General features: G+C 42.4%; 1 protein-coding gene across 1 annotated transcript; it reads left to right on the forward strand.

Annotated features, from left to right (window-relative positions):
* Positions 1–9,480: 9,480 nt before the first annotated feature.
* On the forward strand, positions 9,481–18,591 carry LOC111981230 (phosphoribosyl pyrophosphate synthase-associated protein 1; the record flags this gene model as incomplete). Its single annotated transcript, XM_024012405.3, has 11 exons — positions 9,481–9,875; positions 10,442–10,494; positions 12,678–12,744; positions 13,151–13,323; positions 13,804–13,919; positions 14,034–14,089; positions 14,195–14,340; positions 15,346–15,390; positions 17,373–17,443; positions 17,640–17,786; positions 18,496–18,591. Coding segments are annotated over exons 1-11 (1,053 nt in total), but the record flags the coding sequence as incomplete, so codon positions are not given.
* Between the last annotated feature and the right edge of the window lie 2 nt (positions 18,592–18,593).

Raw genomic sequence — 18,593 nt, forward strand, 5'->3', positions numbered from 1 at the left:
TGTGTGTGCTGTGTGTGTGTGTGTGTGTGTGTGTGTGTGTGTGTATGGGAGGGGAGGGATTTGAGAGAAAAGCATTCAGATTTTTCAAGAGTAATATGTGAAAAAAACAGTTAAACAGCTATAGGCATTGTGAAAATTATCTTGCATTAGACAAAATGTTATGGTTTGCTCTCATATGAACAAGATAAAGGGATTGCCTAAAAGATTAAGGTAGCGCGAGAAATGGAGCAGTCTTTTGTTGGTTTAGTTTTCCTCCATTAAAAAAGGAAAGATCATATCAGTTAACTAGAATTTTGTCCACAGTACACTTCCCTGAAGTATTCAAAGTTGCACATTTACAAACCTCACATTTCATGGCTTGTTTACTGTTGGCAGTGTTATCTCCAGACATGTCTTGTTATGAATTAACTCTTTCATTCCTCCTTATTCTTTTGAGATTGTGCTTTGACATAGTGTAAGAAGTGACCTTAATATCTCACAATCTCCTTCTTTCCGTCCTTTGTTTGGTAATAATAGATACAGTAACAACAGAGGGGTTGCGGGACCTAATCCAACAAGATACTGGCTGATTGGATGTGTAGCAAGAAATAGTTATATGGACGTTCAAAAAATGACTATCATATAGGGTTACAAGGGCTTGAGCTGATACATGTTCAAACACCTTGCTTTCGTGACGGTCCAATTCCTGAAGAGTTCTTCTAAACTTCATCAAGGAAATCTATGTTAAAACATGAAAGATGGTCCATGAGAGAGACAGTTTCCAGCTTGTAACTTTTTCATATGAGAGGGATCGATGTTTTGCAAGATATAAACTATAAGGTAGTGTTGAACTTGAACCACATACCCATGAATTAAGGGCAGGTTTTGCTGGGTGTGGGACGTTGTCTGTCAATGAAAAAAATATATGGGGAATAGGTTAGTCAAAGCGGTGAGCAGTGCAAGCTGGAACATGTGCCATGTGACTCTTGTAATTGATATTGTGAATTTTGATACACTGGACTGCTTTCCCACCATGATGCTAATGTCTTCCAGGTCTTCAGTAGGGCTTAGCTTACACTCACAAGGACACGGCTTGCAAAGTATTTCACATAAAAATATATTTGTTACAGCACGATCTTTCTCCTTATTTTCCTGCATTATTAGCTACTTTTGCAACCGTTGTCTTGTGAGTGTAAAGCTTAAGAGTGTAGCGCCAAACCTCGTATCTGGAAGACTGGAACGCCTTGAGCGAGAAACAGATTCGTAATTAGCATCATGTGGAAAAGCAGTTCACCAGTGTATCAAAAATTCACAATATCAATTACAGAGTCACAGTTTTGGCACATGTTCCAGCTTGCACTGCTCCACCGCTGTGAACAACCTATTCCCAGATATCATTTTGTCGCTTGACAGACACAACAGTACACGAGCGAGCGAAACTGCCCTTAATTCGTGATGAAGGTATGTGTTCGAGAGTTCACACTACTTTATGAGTTTTATCTTGCATTAAACATCGATCCCTCTCACTATGAAAAAAGTAACAACAGTGAAATGGTCCTCCTCTAATGGACTCTATTCATGTTTTACATAGATCCATTGATAGAAGTCTTAGAAGAACCTCTTACAAGGACTTGGAACTCCAAACAAGGGTGTTGAACATGTATCAGCTCAAGCTTGTACCTTATATGAATAGTCATTTTTTGACTCCCATAATAACATACTTCTTCTGCTTACACACATCCAATCCACAAGTATCAATTGTTGATTAGGTCCCCCATACCCCCTCGTGTATCGTTACTGTACTTATTTTACCAAACACAAGGAACGGAAAAGAAGGAGATTTGTGAGATATAAGGTCACTTCTACACTAAACTGTCAAAGCACAATCTCAAAAGAATTAAGGAGGTAGAAAGATTAATTCATAACAAGACATGCTCTGGAGATAACACTGCTCAACAGTAAAACAATCCAGCATGAAATGTCGAGGTTTGTAAATGTGCAACTTTGATATTATTCAGGGAGTGTGACCGTGGACGAAATTCTATGTTTACTGATATGATTCTTTCCTTTTTATGGAGGAAAGCACAACCAACAATCAAAGGACATGCTCCATTTCTAGCGTACCTTAATCTTTTAGAGCAATGCCCTTCATCTGTGTTCAAATATGAGAGCAACAATAACATTTTGTCTAATTGCAGAAATTTTCACAATCGCCCTATGAGCTGTTAACTGTTTTTTCGACATATTAGCCTCTTGAAAAACATCTGAATGCTTTTCCTCTTCCAATATCCCCTCCCTCCATACACACACACACACACACACACACACCATACACACACACACACACACACACCCCAACACTCACTCACAACACTCCACTCACACACAAACATGAAGATTTCGCTACCCCACAATAATATTCTGCGTGAACATGTGTATGTGACCATTAAATTTGATTTGATTAAACCACACAAAAACAGAAATAAGGCAGTCAAATTGGGTGTGGAGGGAGAGGCGTAGAGAAAAGAAGCAGAGGGGAAGAGGAAGAGAGAGGTGTGTTGGCTCCTCCTCACTCTGTTGTGCGCTCTCTTTCCTCTCGCTTTTTAGTGTGTTCCCTCCATTCACTCACGTCCAGAAAAGGTTGAGAGAGGTCTCAGCAAGAGAGAGGGTAATAAAAAGGTGATTGTTTGAACGAGAGAGAGACTGTGTATAGAACAAAGGAGAGACACTGGGTGGGGGTTGTGTTCTTGGACTCTGTATCACCTGTGCTCAACACTCACAGGCCCACCTGCGCACCTTACACAGGACTCTGGATGGAGAGGCTCGAGCAGGAGAGGTAAAGCGCAGATCGCCTGACGCAGAACCTAGGACCCACTCTGTGACTCCAGAGAGAGAGGATCAATGGACACCTGGGCTAAAGTTCTACCAAACTTGTGATGATGTCGTGGTGAGCCATATGTGCAATCAGGTAAACTTACTAATACATGCTCTTCCTTGTTTCTTGCCTAAAACATCTTTGAAATTTGTCAGTCTAAAGTACCATGAAAAACTTCCTAGGTATGTCCACCATTTCCATTTGGGTACGTGTGTAGGAGGGCTGATGCAGAAGACTTGTACTTACTGCATGCTGAACTGTTCAACACAGCACACACATATTGTTCTTGGTGCACACACCACAGACACTCCAATACACAAACAGAGCTGGTGATTGGCAGTCCCCTGACCAGTGGCAACAGTTCTGCACTCCTCCGGGCAGCATAAAGTCTCGAGGCGCATTCTTGTTACCATAGTGAGGTTAGTTCAGGGCCTCAAACCGAGGCAGATTTCTTAGCAACCAGGCCTAAAGTTTTGCTTCTCCTTAATTTATACATTTGCCAAACCTGGCCAATTGCACATGGCTCCTTATCTTGCTCACATAGTGTTTTACCAAAATCGTGTTGCTAATAGTTTGAGGTGTAATAAATAACAATTGTTCTCGCAACCATAGCGTTACATTCTCTCCAATGACTCTCTTGCGCATGAATACCTCATATTAGTGTGAAGGAGAACTGAAAGTTATTTTAACAACTGTGTGAAGATTGGTAAACATGCAAGATTGACTGACTTGCATGCTCTCAGTTGTTAGAGAGAGCACCATCATTCATATCTGAGCTATTGCATCTGAAATTGGCTTCCCTTCCTATCAGTTGGCAGAATCAGAAGGGAAAGCGGTGCAGCTCAATCCATCTTGCCTTGCTTATTCCAATCTGACATATTTTGGCTTGCAGTCAATCCCTTCTCTGAGGGCAGATCATTGTTTTCACATATTCTGCAGACCAAGGGATATTTCTGACCTGACGTCACTGAAACCCTCAAACACCGTCTCTGGTCTAATCCCTCATTTTGAGCCGTGAAGATCAGTGATCGAGGGACATCTCTCATCCATTCATGCATTAACATTGTGGACAGGAGGTCATTATTACTGTTCAACCATTAAAGGGCAGATAGCTTTGGGGTACTACTACCGATGCTAGATCTTTACTGTAATATATATTACAGCAGACAAGCAGTTGCTCAACCTCTGTGACCTATTTGTGATGAAGCAAGGCCCTACTCTGTAGTAAGTGGTGATGTTTTGCGCACATTGAGACTAGCATTGCACCCTCCATGCATCGCTCAAAATAGCTTGCAGCGTACCCAAGGTAAGTATCTCATTTATTATTTTTCGTACGGAGACATTCTATTTACCACCACAAGCCGACTGCTGCACTACAGACAGCGCACTCATCACGAGCTTGTATCATAGGGCCATTAAGCAAACTATGAAATCATGCATAAGAGGCTGTCGCCTAGGTGGCTGGGTTATTTTGATAGCAGGAAAAGCTGACAGATCCCATTTACCTAATTTCTACCAAGCAGATCTTATAATTATAAGTTTGTATTGTCTTTCAATACACGAAACTGTTTCACTAGCACAGAACTGGACATCAGCTGTTCCAGTGGACTCAAGATCCGAGATGACTATGAGGAGTTAGTTTTCACATCAGTCCTTCTGGACTACGGCAATATCCGCACTGAGTCTAGCTAACACAGCTGTTCCTGCTTACGAATCGCCTACTGACCACCGGATCTCTTGTTGCTCGATCGTATCTCGGTGCAGGGTTTGCAAACTATAACACATGATTACAACAGGAACGCCCAGACCACCGAGCTGCCCGTGACGGCAAGCCACCAGGAAACAAGCGAATTGACCTTCAAACTGCTGCTCTTCAAAGGCACAGCCAACAATCCGGTCTTTAGAAAACCGATGACTGAAGAGCACCAGATAAGTTCCAGACAACAGGTGTGATCATCTCGTCCCTCTAGGCCGATGTAAGAGAAATAACTTTAAAGTACCAGAAGTTAACATTCACAATGGGCCCGCAAGGACGGACAATTTACCAGGACGTGTACTCAGCGCAAGTGCTGACCAGAGCTGGAAAGTATCTTTCACTGACATGTTGTGAATCTCTCCTGAAAACTAGCCTGAGCTAATACCTCCACTGTACTCTCCGCAGACCACCAGACCATCTCGACTGCAAATTTGCATACCTCCCCAACAGATCCACAGAATGGACAAGCAACCTGCTAAATTCGCACCTAATCCACTTGGAGAAAAGTGAAACACTACTTAGATGCCTGTTTCATATTTATCTATGCCCTAGTCGTTTCAATATTATTAGTGCCCTGCCAAGCTCATCAACTAAGCTAAGGACCAACTAGGACTGAACACTATCCTACTGGATAAACAATGGGTCCTTGACTTCTGCCCGGACATCCCAGGTGGTGAGGGCAAGCAACAACACATTCCTCGCCCATAGACTTCTCAAAACAGGGACCTCTCAGGTGTGCGTGCTTAGTCCCCTGCTGTACTCCCTGTTCACCCATGACTGCGGGCTTGTCACGCTACCAACACCATATTAAGTCGTTCTCAGACATCATCACCATGAAGAGCATCTTGAACTGGCTTGCACACCACTTGGGTATTGGCAACTACTTGGCATCGACCGAAGAGACACTACAGAGGTATGTGCGGAAGAAGTATATCACTGGTAGCCAGAGCCTCCATGCCATCCAGTACCTCTTATACTAGGCTGTGTCCAAAGGAAGGCCATAAATTGTCTAAGACTCCAGCCACCAAGTATAGACTGTTCTCTCTGCTACTGCCGCAAACGGTACCATGCAGCCCATTCTGGACGCAGCGAGGACCCTGCAACAGACATTCCACTCCACAAAGCCATTAAACTGTAAATATGACTAAGTTATAGTATAAAAGGATCATATCGGGGTCATAAATTTGCAATGCTTTCTATTTAGATGCAGATACTTGAGATACCGGTACTTAAACATCTTGAGCCTAAATATGCACTGGGCATTCCAAATGCCTGTAGTACTATCAGTGTGAAATAGGAGCATTAAGTAGAGCTAAACTGTTAGCTGTGTTGAGCGAGTTCTTTGGCGATCATATATGGAGATTTAAAGGCATGTTCAAGTATAATGTCTAAACCTTCAAAACCTCAACTTCTTACCAATGTCAAGTTTAATACTAGAAGCATATGGTTGGGTTATTTTATGCTCTCTAAATAATTAAATATGCCAATTGAAATACCCATAGCTCTCTGAAAGTGTTGTATCTCGGCGTACGATGGCATCCTCATTGTAACCAATCCAGAAGGTATCACATATGTTAGTTGTATTGCATTTATCAAATACAATTCCCATCAGGGCAATATGTCACTTTTAAGAACAGCCATGCATCTATCTCAGAAATCAGCCCTATCCACGAGAGTAGCAATAGGATTAACAGACTGATGATTGATATAAAACACTAATGAAGATATTTTCCATGCACCAATAAGGTCAAGGAAGAGAATTAACCACAAACTGTCTTCAACATACTTATGAGTGAACGAGGATCGGCTTTTCACAACTTGAATCGTCAGTGGCATACGACCCCTCCATTTTATGCAGAAGAAAAATCGATGATATCCATCGCTCCTCTATCTTCCTTGTCAGCTTCCTCTAGTTCACGTTCCTCTTCAACTGGAAATGACTGACCAAAGCGCAGCGTGGTAACCGTTGTTCAGTATATTGTTATTTAACGAAACACCTTGAACAAAAAATAACAAAGAGAAAACGAAACAGTTCTGTAATGGTTAACATTTAGTACAGAGAAACAACTACCCAAAACACAGCGTGGGATAAGGCTGCCTAAGTATGTGAGTGCCCAATCAAAGACAACGATTAGACAGCTGCCTACCTGATTGAGAACCACCGCGACCACAAAGAATTAGAAAACAGAAAAAGCACTAGAATGCCCAACTCCTATCATCACCTGGGCCCATAACCAAAATAGAGATTAAAGCCTCATCTAATGGCTTTTAGAGAACAAAGCCACCCGGACCCGAGGGGTCTGGTGCGGACGAGCCGTAGAACGCCTCCGCCTCTGGCTCCCCCACTTGTTGGATGGCGCCTTCTAGTGCAGAGGACCCATCGGTTGCGCGGCACCCCGGACTGGGGACACCCTCGTGCGGCCTGGAGCTGGGACCGTCGTTGGAGGTCCGGACTGGGGACCGGTCGCTGGAGGGCTCCGTACCTGTGGGATCGTCGCTGGAAGGTCTCGGACTGGGACCGTCGCTGGACGGCTGGTACTTTGGCAGGAGGACACAGCATGACGCAGGCTGCTGGGAGACCGTACTGGAGCCTGGTCCTTGAGGAGGCACTGGATTGTATCCCGCGGCTGTGGGGGTAGCACTGGGATCTGGTGCTTTTAACAAACTGTGCACATCTCCTCTTGGTCTGAATGTCCACTTTAGCCCGGCACGCGGCGGAGCGGCAGCAGCATAGGACGCACTGGTAGCGACGTCATCAGCGCACCGGAGACTCAGTCTCGAACAGAAACTAGAATGCCACGAACCTAGGGCACACCCTGCCTTAACCGAAGAATAGAGAATAAAAGCCTCTCTATGAGCCAGGCGTTGACATCCTACCCAACACTTGAGTTTCCTAGGTGAGGGTAGTGGAAATTGCATGTGCTTTCATCGAAGCCGATGGCTTCCCATATAACTTTCCTTTTCTGCTTTGGTGGCGTTTTTAAAAGGATAGAGGGTATGGACATCTGGTAATCAGATACACAACTAGACAGCTGTATTGTTAATCTGTCATGGTTCACTGTATGCTGTAGTTTATCTTAGCTCAATACTATTCTCTTTTCACGAATGTGGTCTCCAGTGTTCAATACCAGTTTATGCCACAAAAGAAACCCTATATCATTCATGGAATTGGAGTTATTCTGTATTTTTATTAGTAGGTAGAGTTTCAGATTGTGGGTATACGTAAGGATATGTCTTATTCCTTAATAACATTGTTGTTGGTGTTTACAAGAGCTGACTTTAGGAATATCACAATAGTACTGTGTGCACACCAAATGTTTGGAACATGAGTGTGGGTGTAGGTGGCATCCGTCCAACCAACATTATGGTATACCCAGATGTAGAGGCTAATTGCTCTCCAACCCCGGACAGTAAACGAGGTGGAGAGGGATTAGCATGCAGGATGAAGTCACTGCTGCCTGAGTACACACAGCATTCTGACCGTTATTTTCAATTGGTTAATACAACAAGCAAAGACCATACTCTACAAATCGTCTCAATTTCAGTTAGCCGCACTTCACTGTTGGTCTGCTCTAAATCCTGATTGGCACGCACATCTAAGGCTGAAGTTGAGATGATAACACCAGCTTTGTTGGTTTTGGGGAGAGTGTGCATCTTAGTTAATACGTCACTGTCAGCCCTGAGACCAGACATAAAGGGACCACATTGGAGACAAGTGGAATCCGTTTATCACTCCGTGTTATCGCCATGGGTATCCTTTGTAGGATAGATAGATCAGAGATGTCCTGTCAACACAGCAGTAGTGCATCACATCAGCACTATCCGCATGATGATTGCTGCAAGAAGCAAATCAGATGTTCAACTAAACTCTTCACTTCAAGCCCAAAGTTCGGCTGATGGCGATATTGAATCATTTCATTTTACCGTCCAAACGCATTTTTTCACCCCTAACCTAATAGAGCTCCACAGTGGTGTTGTCATAATACAAATAGAACGTAGTGGTCAAACGGGGAAATGGTTCCAATCATTTTTACACTATTCGTTTTTCCCATAGGGGATTTTAGAAACACTTAAAATAAAGGCTGTGTTTCGTGTAGGCTTACATTGGCATGATGTTTTGATAACCATGTACATCTCTCTCTGAGTTTTATCAAAAATATTCGGCTCTATTTACTCTCATATAATCGAAAAAGCTAATTAGCATCAAAGTAGACATCATGCAAGACTACAAATCCCTGCAAGCTCCTGACTGATGTTTTTGACTCATTCAGTAAAAATAACAAATCTTTTGACTAATTTAGTTCATTTGAGTAAGTAATGCCCAGAGCACGCAGGACCACCGACCAGCAAATTATGAACTAAAAACTCCAAAGAGTCATGATTCTTACAAGCCTCTCATTCACATCTCATAAATCCAGCCCAGTGATTATATGATTATATGAGGGCTGCATGTCAGTGCAAGAGGTGTCCCTACATTCCCTGGTTCAAATCCAGGCTGTATCACATCTGGCTGTGATTGGGAGTCCCATAGGGTGGCGCACAATTGGCCCAGTGTCGTCTGGGTTTGGCTGGGGTGGGCCATCATTCCAAATAATAATTTGTTCTTAACTGACTTGCCTGGTTAAATAAAATACAATATTAGAATAAGATGGACGGTGAAATGAAACGACTCTGCCGGCCTTTGGGCTACTTGACTCCCAGTGCAGGAATCTATATAACTAATTGATTCAAAAACACTCCCGTTTCCAACTAAAAATACATACATTACTAACTCAACTAATAACAGACGGCAGGTCTGTCAAATAAATAAATAAATATTTCCCCAGATTGGTATTTTGATTCGGGTCAGGATTCTTTTTTTTTGTGTTGTTCATCTCTTCATCTCCAGCCAACCACACACAGTCAGACAGACAGCAAAGCTAAAGAGGAGCTAGCCGCAAGCAATTTATTTCACTCAACTAGCATAACTATCTTGGGAGATTATATTCATACTGGATTTAATAAGGTCTAATAATAACAAAGTGCATTTTAACATCAACGTCGCACGTTTTTGTATCTTTCTTCGTATGACTACCTAACAGTTAGCTTAGCTTGCTAGCAAGCTGCAAGTGTGGTAACGTTAGTTTGAGAAGAAGCTAGCTAGCGGTTTACACAGGTGCTAGCTAGCTAACAAGCTGCCAGAATGAATGTCGCAAAAAGTGGTTATCGGGTATTCTCTGCCAATTCTACTGCAGCATGTACAGAACTAGCCAAGAAGATAACTGAGTATGTATATTTTATTGTTCTAGCTAAATGTATGTGTTATGATAGATAGCTAACCAGATAATGTTGCTAGCTAGCTCGCTAAAATGTGTATGCTGGTGTTTGCAGGTGCATGGCCACAGATGAAGTAATTTGAATTTAGCCAAGGGTCTTGCTTACTGTCATTAATCTATTGGATTAATGAGTTGGTAATTTGCTAGATGTTGACAATGACATCCAGAGGCTTAAGGGAATTGATTTAATGTGAGACAATGTTGGGTGTCTCGGCTGTGTGAAACTGGGAACTGTCTGTTATTAACGTTAGTGACGTTGAAACAGGGAGCGAGTGCCTGTGATCGAGCTGAACTCTTCCCATGTCTAGATATGCAAGGTAGTGGGCCCACTGTCTCTGAATTACATTGTGACACATTACAACATGTTGCTCGTTTGCTTGGGTTTCAAATGGTAGAGGTACAGCAGGCTTAGTCAGAGTGGGATCAGTTTCCATGCAGGGCCTCTGTCCTRTCTGAATAAGACACATCACAGTGTCATACCTCTTGTACTGATTTGTCTGGTGTGTTTTTTCACAGACGACTAGGAGTTGAATTGGGCAAGTCGGTGGTCTATCAAGAGTCCAATAGAGGTGAGTTGAAACCAATTATGTATATAACAGGGGAGGCTGCTGAGGGGAGGACAGCTCATAATAATTGTAATAATAACATGGAAACCATGTGTTTGATACCTTTCCATTGACTCAATTCCAGACATTATTATGAGCCGTCCTTCTCTCAGCAGACTCCACTGGTATACAGTGCATTCGGAAAGTATTCATACTCCTTCACTTTGTTACGTTACAGCCAATATTCTAAAATGTATWAAAAAAAAAAAAAACTCATCAATCTACACACAATATCCCATAATGACAAAGCGAAAACAGGTTTTTAGAAATGTTTGTAACTGTATTACAATTTTGAAACTGAAATCACTTATTTACATAAGTATTCAGACCCTTTGCTATGAGACTCAAATGTTTCTAAAACTTGATTGGAGTCCACCTGTGGTAAATTCAGTTGATTAGACATGGAATGGCACACACCTGTCTATATAAGGTCCCACAGTTGACAGTGCATGTCAGAGAAAAAAACAGGTCATGAGGTCGAAGGAATTGTCCGTATAGCTCCGAGACAGGATTGTGTCGAGGTACAGATCTGGGGAAGGGTACCAAAACATTTCTGCAGCATTGAAGGTCCCCAAGAACACAGTGGCCTCTATCATTCTTAAATGGAAGAAGTTTGGAACCACCAAGACTTTACATAGAGCTGGCCACCCAGCCAAACTGAGCAATCGGGTTGAAGGGCCTTGGTCAGGGAGGTGACCAAGAACCCGATTCCTCTGTGGAGATGGGAGAACCTTCCAGAAGGACAAACATCTCTGCAGCACTCCACCAATCAGGCCTTTATGGTAGAGTAGCCAGACGGAAGCCGCTCCTCAATAAAAGGCACATGACAGCCCGCTTGGAGTTTGCCGAAAGGCACCTAAAGACTCTCAGACCATGAGAAACAAGATTCTCTGGTCTGATGAAACCAAGATTGAACTCTTTGGCCTGAATGCCAAGTGTCACGTCTGGAGGAAACCTGGAACCACAGGGGTGAAGGTTCACCTTCCAACAGGACAACGACCCATAGCACAAAGCCAATACAACGCAGGAGTGGCTTCGGGACAAGTGTCCTTGAGTGGCCCAGCCAGACATTGAGTGGCCCAGCCAGGGTCTGGACTTGAACCTGATCGAACATCTCTGGAGAGACCTGAAAGTAGCTGTGCAGCAACGTTCCCCATCCAACCTGACAGCGCTTGAGAGGATCTGCAGAGAAGAATGGGAGAAACTGCCCGAATACAGGTGTGTCATGCTTGTAGCGTCATACCCAAGAAGACTCAGGGCTGTAATTGCTGCCAAAGGTGCTTCAATAAATTACTCAGTAAAGGGTCTGAATACTTATGTAAATGTGATATTTCTGTTTTTTTATTTGTAATAAATTTGCACAAATTTGTAAACATTTTTTTTTCTTTGTCATTACGGGGTATTGTGTGTAGAATGTGTGTAGAACCATCAATTTTATTTTTCGTTCTGTTGCACTGTTCCGACAGCAAAATTAATTTGTGAACTGTTTCTAACCCCAAAAAACGTTTTATATAATTCCTTCCTTTTTAAACCTCTGAAATGGAAGATTTAAAAAAAACATTTAGTTCGAAATTAAATCACCACCAATTAGTGCGGATAGAATAGCTTGCTATGGAGCGGGCAAGCTATTTACATGGATTGGACAGACAAGTGTAGGGTGCGAGATGGGACTGAAATTGAGAGCGAGAGAGGGAGGGCTTTGTATAGGCACTTTGTTGCATTTTTTGTGGGACTGGAAAAGCCTGGAACATAAAATAATGTTATTAACCGGTTCCCATACTTTTAAAATAACTGTTCTGTTCCAGAACAGTCTAGATCACGTTCGTTACCGATTCTGTTCCTCAAAAAAAAAAAATGGTTTTGTTCCCTGAACCAGTTCCAACTCCTAGTTGAAACCCAGTCACTCTGCCTACTCTGCTAATACAAAGGACAACTTATTTGTTTGGCCTGATACAAAGCATTTTTCTCTTTTAGATAAAATGACATGTTACAGATAAGTGTTTACAATGGCTTGATAATTATGTCTGAACTGAGTGTTATGCCCTAGTTGACATAAACAAGTCTAGGCACATTTGGGGAGCTGTAAGTGTAAAGTTAGCATTTTACCCACACTTGCTGTTGATTCAAATTTATGTGACCCTTGATAGAGACCAGAGTAGACGTGAAGGAATCTGTTCGTGGCCAAACTATCTTCATCATCCAGACCATACCCAGGTGAGTAGACTGAAATATGTCATCTCCTCCATACTTCTGTTCTAGGACACACACACACCTATACTGTGTGTGTAATGTGGTGCAGCCTTTAGGACTATGCATATCAATCTATGTTGTAGGAGGGGTATTCACACAGTCAGATCACGTGTTAGGTTGCATTACCCATATTCAAACCTGTTTGATTCACACACTATAAATCAGGCACAAGCTCATCTACCATAATATGAATAGCTACCAGTGTTATTAATAGCCATCCTCTTATCTGTCATCTGACTTGGCGTACACAAGCTGTACTGAGCATATGTTGTTGCCCTCTGCTGGAGAGTTGCTCAGCATGAGTTTGCACTGACCGCACCATAAATGTGACCATTATTTGTTATTGACACTTTTCCCTTGTTTTAACCAGAGATGTCAACACGGCCATCATGGAGCTGCTGGTCATGGCCTACGCCCTTAAGACCTCCTGTGCAAAGAACATAATTGGGGTCATTCCCTATTTCCCCTACAGCAAGCAGTGCAAGATGAGAAAAAGGGGTTCCATAGTGTGCAAGCTGCTGGCTTCCATGCTAGCCAAAGCAGGTATTTACTGCCTGTATGCAAGTGTTAACAGTTTACTGTGTTAAAGGAAAATGTATACATTTTTCAACTTCATATTTGTAATCTTCAGCCCCACCCCAACATCAAAATATGTGAAAATGGCACGTTTTTTTGTTTTGTGGGAAAAATATAGAGGAAGATAAGTGTTTCCAAAGACGTCAGCGGTGTGCATCATGTGATTTTAACCAATAATGAGTAGGCATTGACTTCTAATTGTCTACTAGTTGGTTGTTATCATTGGAAGCACTCATCCACCTATTTATTTTTACTACAAAATAGAAACGTGCCATTTTCACATGTGTTGATGTTGGGGTTGTGCTGGAGAAGAATTTGAAGTGGAAAATATTTTACATTTCCCTTTAAACTTGCCACTGTGGCTGATTTCTCATTCTGCACCCTCTCTTAAAAGCAGTCTGCTGTTTCTTCAGTCTCTTTTCTCATCCTCTCTCTTTCTCCTTCCAGGTTTAACTCACATCATCACCATGGACTTACATCAGAAGGAGATCCAGGGCTTCTTCAGTTTTCCAGTGGACAACCTGCGTGCCTCCCCCTTCCTGCTTCAGTACATCCAGGAGGAGGTAACCATCTCACTGTAGCTCATGTGCCATGCCTGGTAGTAAAGTTGTAAGATAGTAAACTACACACAGCAGCCTATTCGATGTAAAATGTGGGCTCCTCTCACTTCCCTTCAGGTCCCAGATTACAGAAACGCCATTATTGTTGCAAAGTCACCGTCTGCTGCTAAGAGGTAACATACTATTTAGTTACGGAGGCCTGGAGTGTGATCATCTAATGTAAATAATGTAAAAGGGTGTCTGCATTTCTCCAGTGTTTTCTTGCTGTTGTCTTTCAGAGCTCAGTCCTATGCMGAGCGACTGCGTTTGGGCCTGGCAGTGATGCATGGCGAGGCTCAGTGTTCAGAGTCTGACATGGCGGACGGACGACACTCTCCCCCCTGTGTCCGTAACACCTCAGGACACCCTGGGCTGGAGCTGCCTTGTAAGACCTCTCTAGAAGCCCTATATAGCTTATAGCTTGGTAACTAGCCAGGTGTAGTTGTAGTCAGTCTGCCATCAGATCAAATTGAAACTGTATCTTTGTCTGTAGCTTCCCCAATTCTTTAGTGTTGGTCAGGCTGTGTCTGTAAGATATAGAAGGATGCATAGATGCCGGTACTCGTCAATGGTTGCATCCAAAAACATGTTAAGTGTAGTGTGAAATGTTCAAGTCTGAATTATTTGAATAATTATTTCAACCCCCCAAAATATCCATGGCAAAATCCTCATCATATGGATTTAATGTCAGCACTAACAGCTTCATAAGTGATGATTCTGCTATAACCATTTTAACACCTGACATTATTTTTAAAGGATCTTGAGTTGTGTAGCCTATTTACTGCACGTTCTAATTCCACAGATACACTGCCTCTACTAATGTTGCGACCTTAGCCTCCCTAAAATGTAAAGGCATTCATACCAAATCGTTTTAGAATGGTTTGCATGTTTAAAAATGACATTTTGAATAAGAGAACATACATTTTGTTTTTCATTTTGAGAGAATGACAATAACTTGATATTGGATATGTCTCATTTTCTCAGTACATTCGCGGTAAGGCTGTTAAAACAGTTGGGTCTGACAAAACATGGTCAGACTTTCTGTCTGGGCTTTGTGTCATTGGCAAATGACTCCAGAGTATTTATTATGCCAACTGGCTGTGTCCCCCTTCAGCTTTAGTGTTTGTAATAATATTTMTATTATTTACTTAATTTATTATCCTTGACTTAAAAAATCCTCTTATTGTAAGCYTGGGTCAGTTGCAAACTGTCCTACACATTTCTTGAATGAATAAGCTTAGAGGAATGGTTTTGGATTCYTCACGGGTTAGCTTTAAMGATTTTGCTTCATGTAAGAGGATTTTCCCAGTCCTGGCTTCATGTCTTCGTAGTCTGTTATGTCGAGTCTCTGTGGATGTGTGTTAACGTGGTGTTTATTTGTTGATAATAGCTGGCAGCAAACAACAAGCTCCRTTCCCAGGCATAGAGCTCCCAAGTACGACCGTAAACTTAATTCMCTTTTGACCACCAAATGGTTCCTCTCCAAATGGTTCCTAAATGCGTGCATGTAGTGATCAAGGGTTTTCGAATCATCTTGCCAACAAACAGTCTTAAGTGCAAGGTCCTCAATTGTGATTGAGGAAAGCATAACAAAGACAATCAATGGTCCAATTACAAATGATCTGGATCAGTTAGTTGATGTGGTCCAGCGCTACAGATCCATAGTGGATGTACTGACGCCTATGTACCCTCACTGCATACTGTTGAGATCCTCATCAGGAATGGATCAATGTCTTCCTTGATCCACAGTCAGGTCTCCAGCAGTGTGCCGGTGTCAGAGGCAGAGACTTCAGACTGTTTTGCAAGATGGCCTGAAAGCCCTCCGTTAGTTGCTTTGTGAGACTCTCTTCAATCATCTGACAAATGGAACCATTTCTCCCAGATACATCTTTTTATTTTCATCCGGACTCATCTTGCCAATCAACACATCATGCTTCCCTATTGAAGCCTTGCCCGAAGGAGTCTGGTTTACACCTGGCCTTCAGAAATGCATGTTTTGAATACTAATTAAGGATGCCTTTGATATGTAGGCCTAATACATCATGATAGGAAGAGGAAACAGGATAATCCTTTTTTTCAGAATCTTAAGCAAATATCCAGATTTTTGGGTGGGTGGCAGCATGTTGTTCTTGTGTGTGCTGATGAACACAGTACAGTACACCACAGTAGGTCAGGTCAGGGTTATGCTGTGTTCACCCTATTCCCTGCTGCCCATACAAACCACTGGGCTGCCGTGTCACGCACCTTGGGCCTTCCCACATTTAAATAACTATAAATCCTAAACGTGGACCCTACATGTCAATAACAACACATCTACTGGTTTGGGTGTGAATATGACATTTGATTATAACCTCAAACCATGACTATCACATATTAGTTGTATTATAGCTTATGTATTCCTTAGCTCAGCAATGCTGGCTTCTAGCTTCATTGAGAGGATTGCTGAGATCTTCAGGCTTTTCAACTCTTGCCTCACATATCCAAGACAAGTTTATCTCTAACATATGTGTAGGCCTAACTATAGTTTTTACTAGATCATTTTGATTAATTTCTATATTCTACCTGAAAACATTCTAGGTAGTACCTCTTTAAGACTACAGAAGGTTTTAAGACCTAGTGGTGATGTTGATGCATTTTGAAAAGCTGAAATGTTCCAGTGCTTATTATTGCTTGTGTGTGGTCCCCTGTAAGTAAGGCATGTGTTCCAGGAAGGAATGTGTTCCTGGCATGAACCTGTGTTCCCTGCTCATCTCTAGCTTCCACTCCCACAATCAGCTTCCCCACTCTGGCTGGCTGATTGTCCATCCGCTGATTGTGCGCTTCCCCCATTGACTGACAACAGTGGTGTTCAATAAGACAAACCTGGAACATTAGTAAGCGTGTGATTACCTCATCAGTGCTTGTCTGCCTCTATCGTTTTTGATGGATTAACRACAAGATTAGGTTGTGCATATTGCTATATGCAAACTGTTGCCAAATGTCTGCACTGAGCTCTGAGCAGAYASTGTRTTGTGGAGGYMATTTAATATCAGCGTCTGATTGGGTATGCTGGGCAAAAAGCCTGTCATTTTGATTATCCTTGTGCTGGAATGAGTTTGGCATTCCATTTAAATCTATAAGKGTATAATTGGGACAATTGACAGAAKTWATCTAATTTCCMAAWWACATCTCATTTTGAAAAKAGAATGTTAGTCAGTTACCCAGAAGGGGGGGAATTGCATGGAACATCAACTATTAATTGAAGAATACATAATCATAACAGTGATTGAAATTGGACTTTGTAATTGTGGAAAGCTCATACTTTTTAACCCATTTTACCCAATCTACTCTGAGATGTATCCTCATTAGTTTTACTGTTTATGCCTATGGATACTGTATGTGATGACTAGCAGTGACCAGTTCGTTCTTACTTTTCAGTAATGATGGCCAAGGAGAAGCCCCCTATCACTGTTGTAGGAGATGTGGGAGGAAGAATCGCCATCATTGTTGTAAGAAATGTGCCCCTTTGTTTGGGCCATTTGTGGTTTTGTCCTGGAAGGCCTGTGCTAAAATGAGCCACATGAAATTAATTTGCAACATTTTGCCACATTGTATTTAATAACAGAATATGACAGCCTTAGATTATGGATGAAGGAACTACAGGCGTACATCATTTCCAATCCTGTGGTTGCCGTTCTTTCCCAGGATGACATCATAGACGACGTGGAGGACTTTGTGGCGGCAGCTGAGATTCTGAAGGAGAGAGGAGCTTATAAGATCTACATCATGGCTACACATGGGCTGCTGTCTGCCGATGCCCCCCGTCTTATTGAGGAGTCCGCCATCGACGAAGTGAGATACAGATGTAGGATCTTCATTTCAGACAGTCTGCTACAGCAGGAAAATAATCCTGCAGCAACAGGAAATGTGAATTATTATCTGGATTGTAATTAATAGATGTTTTTGTAGGGGTTGATACATTTTTCATGAGGGAAAATCAATTGGAAATGACAAACTTCAGAAGCCTTTTTAAACTTCAAATACACTACAAGTTTTAGATTTCCTGCATTACATTTCCTGCAACAGGGTGATCAAATTAAGATCCTACATCTGTAACAGCAGCCCTGTGTTCTGAATTTATCACTACATCTTGAAAGGGGAAGTGCTCAGTTCCTCATCGTAAAAGCTTTTCAGTCACTTTACAACAGAAAGGCAGTGGCAACACTTTCTATGTACCACCTGTGTGCAAGGTATTGCAACTTGATTCTTAGGATGTTTCGTCGTCTGTATAAAGGCTGTTATAAGATACGGTAGTCAGGCACAGTTCAGTCTGGGAATGAGACAAAATAGACCACGTCGACGAACGGTTGAAAGCAGCGGGTGGCCCGGCCATCCTATCGCCTTTGACCACAGTACATTGTCCATCATTTTCCATTTATTTCCAAGCGATTCCACATGTAATATCAACACTGTTCGTGGACACCCACCAGGTGATCTACTGCACACGGCCGACCTTCGTTATGGTGTTTCCTCCTCTGATCCCTGTCTGTCTGCCTCCCAGGTGGTGGTGACTAACACCGTCCCTCACGAGGTACAGAAGCTCCAGTGTCCCAAGATCAAGACAGTGGACGTCAGTATGATCCTGGCCGAGGCCATCCG

This window comes from Salvelinus sp. IW2-2015, linkage group LG20, assembly GCF_002910315.2.
Source record: "Salvelinus sp. IW2-2015 linkage group LG20, ASM291031v2, whole genome shotgun sequence".
Taxonomy (NCBI): domain Eukaryota; kingdom Metazoa; phylum Chordata; class Actinopteri; order Salmoniformes; family Salmonidae; genus Salvelinus; species Salvelinus sp. IW2-2015.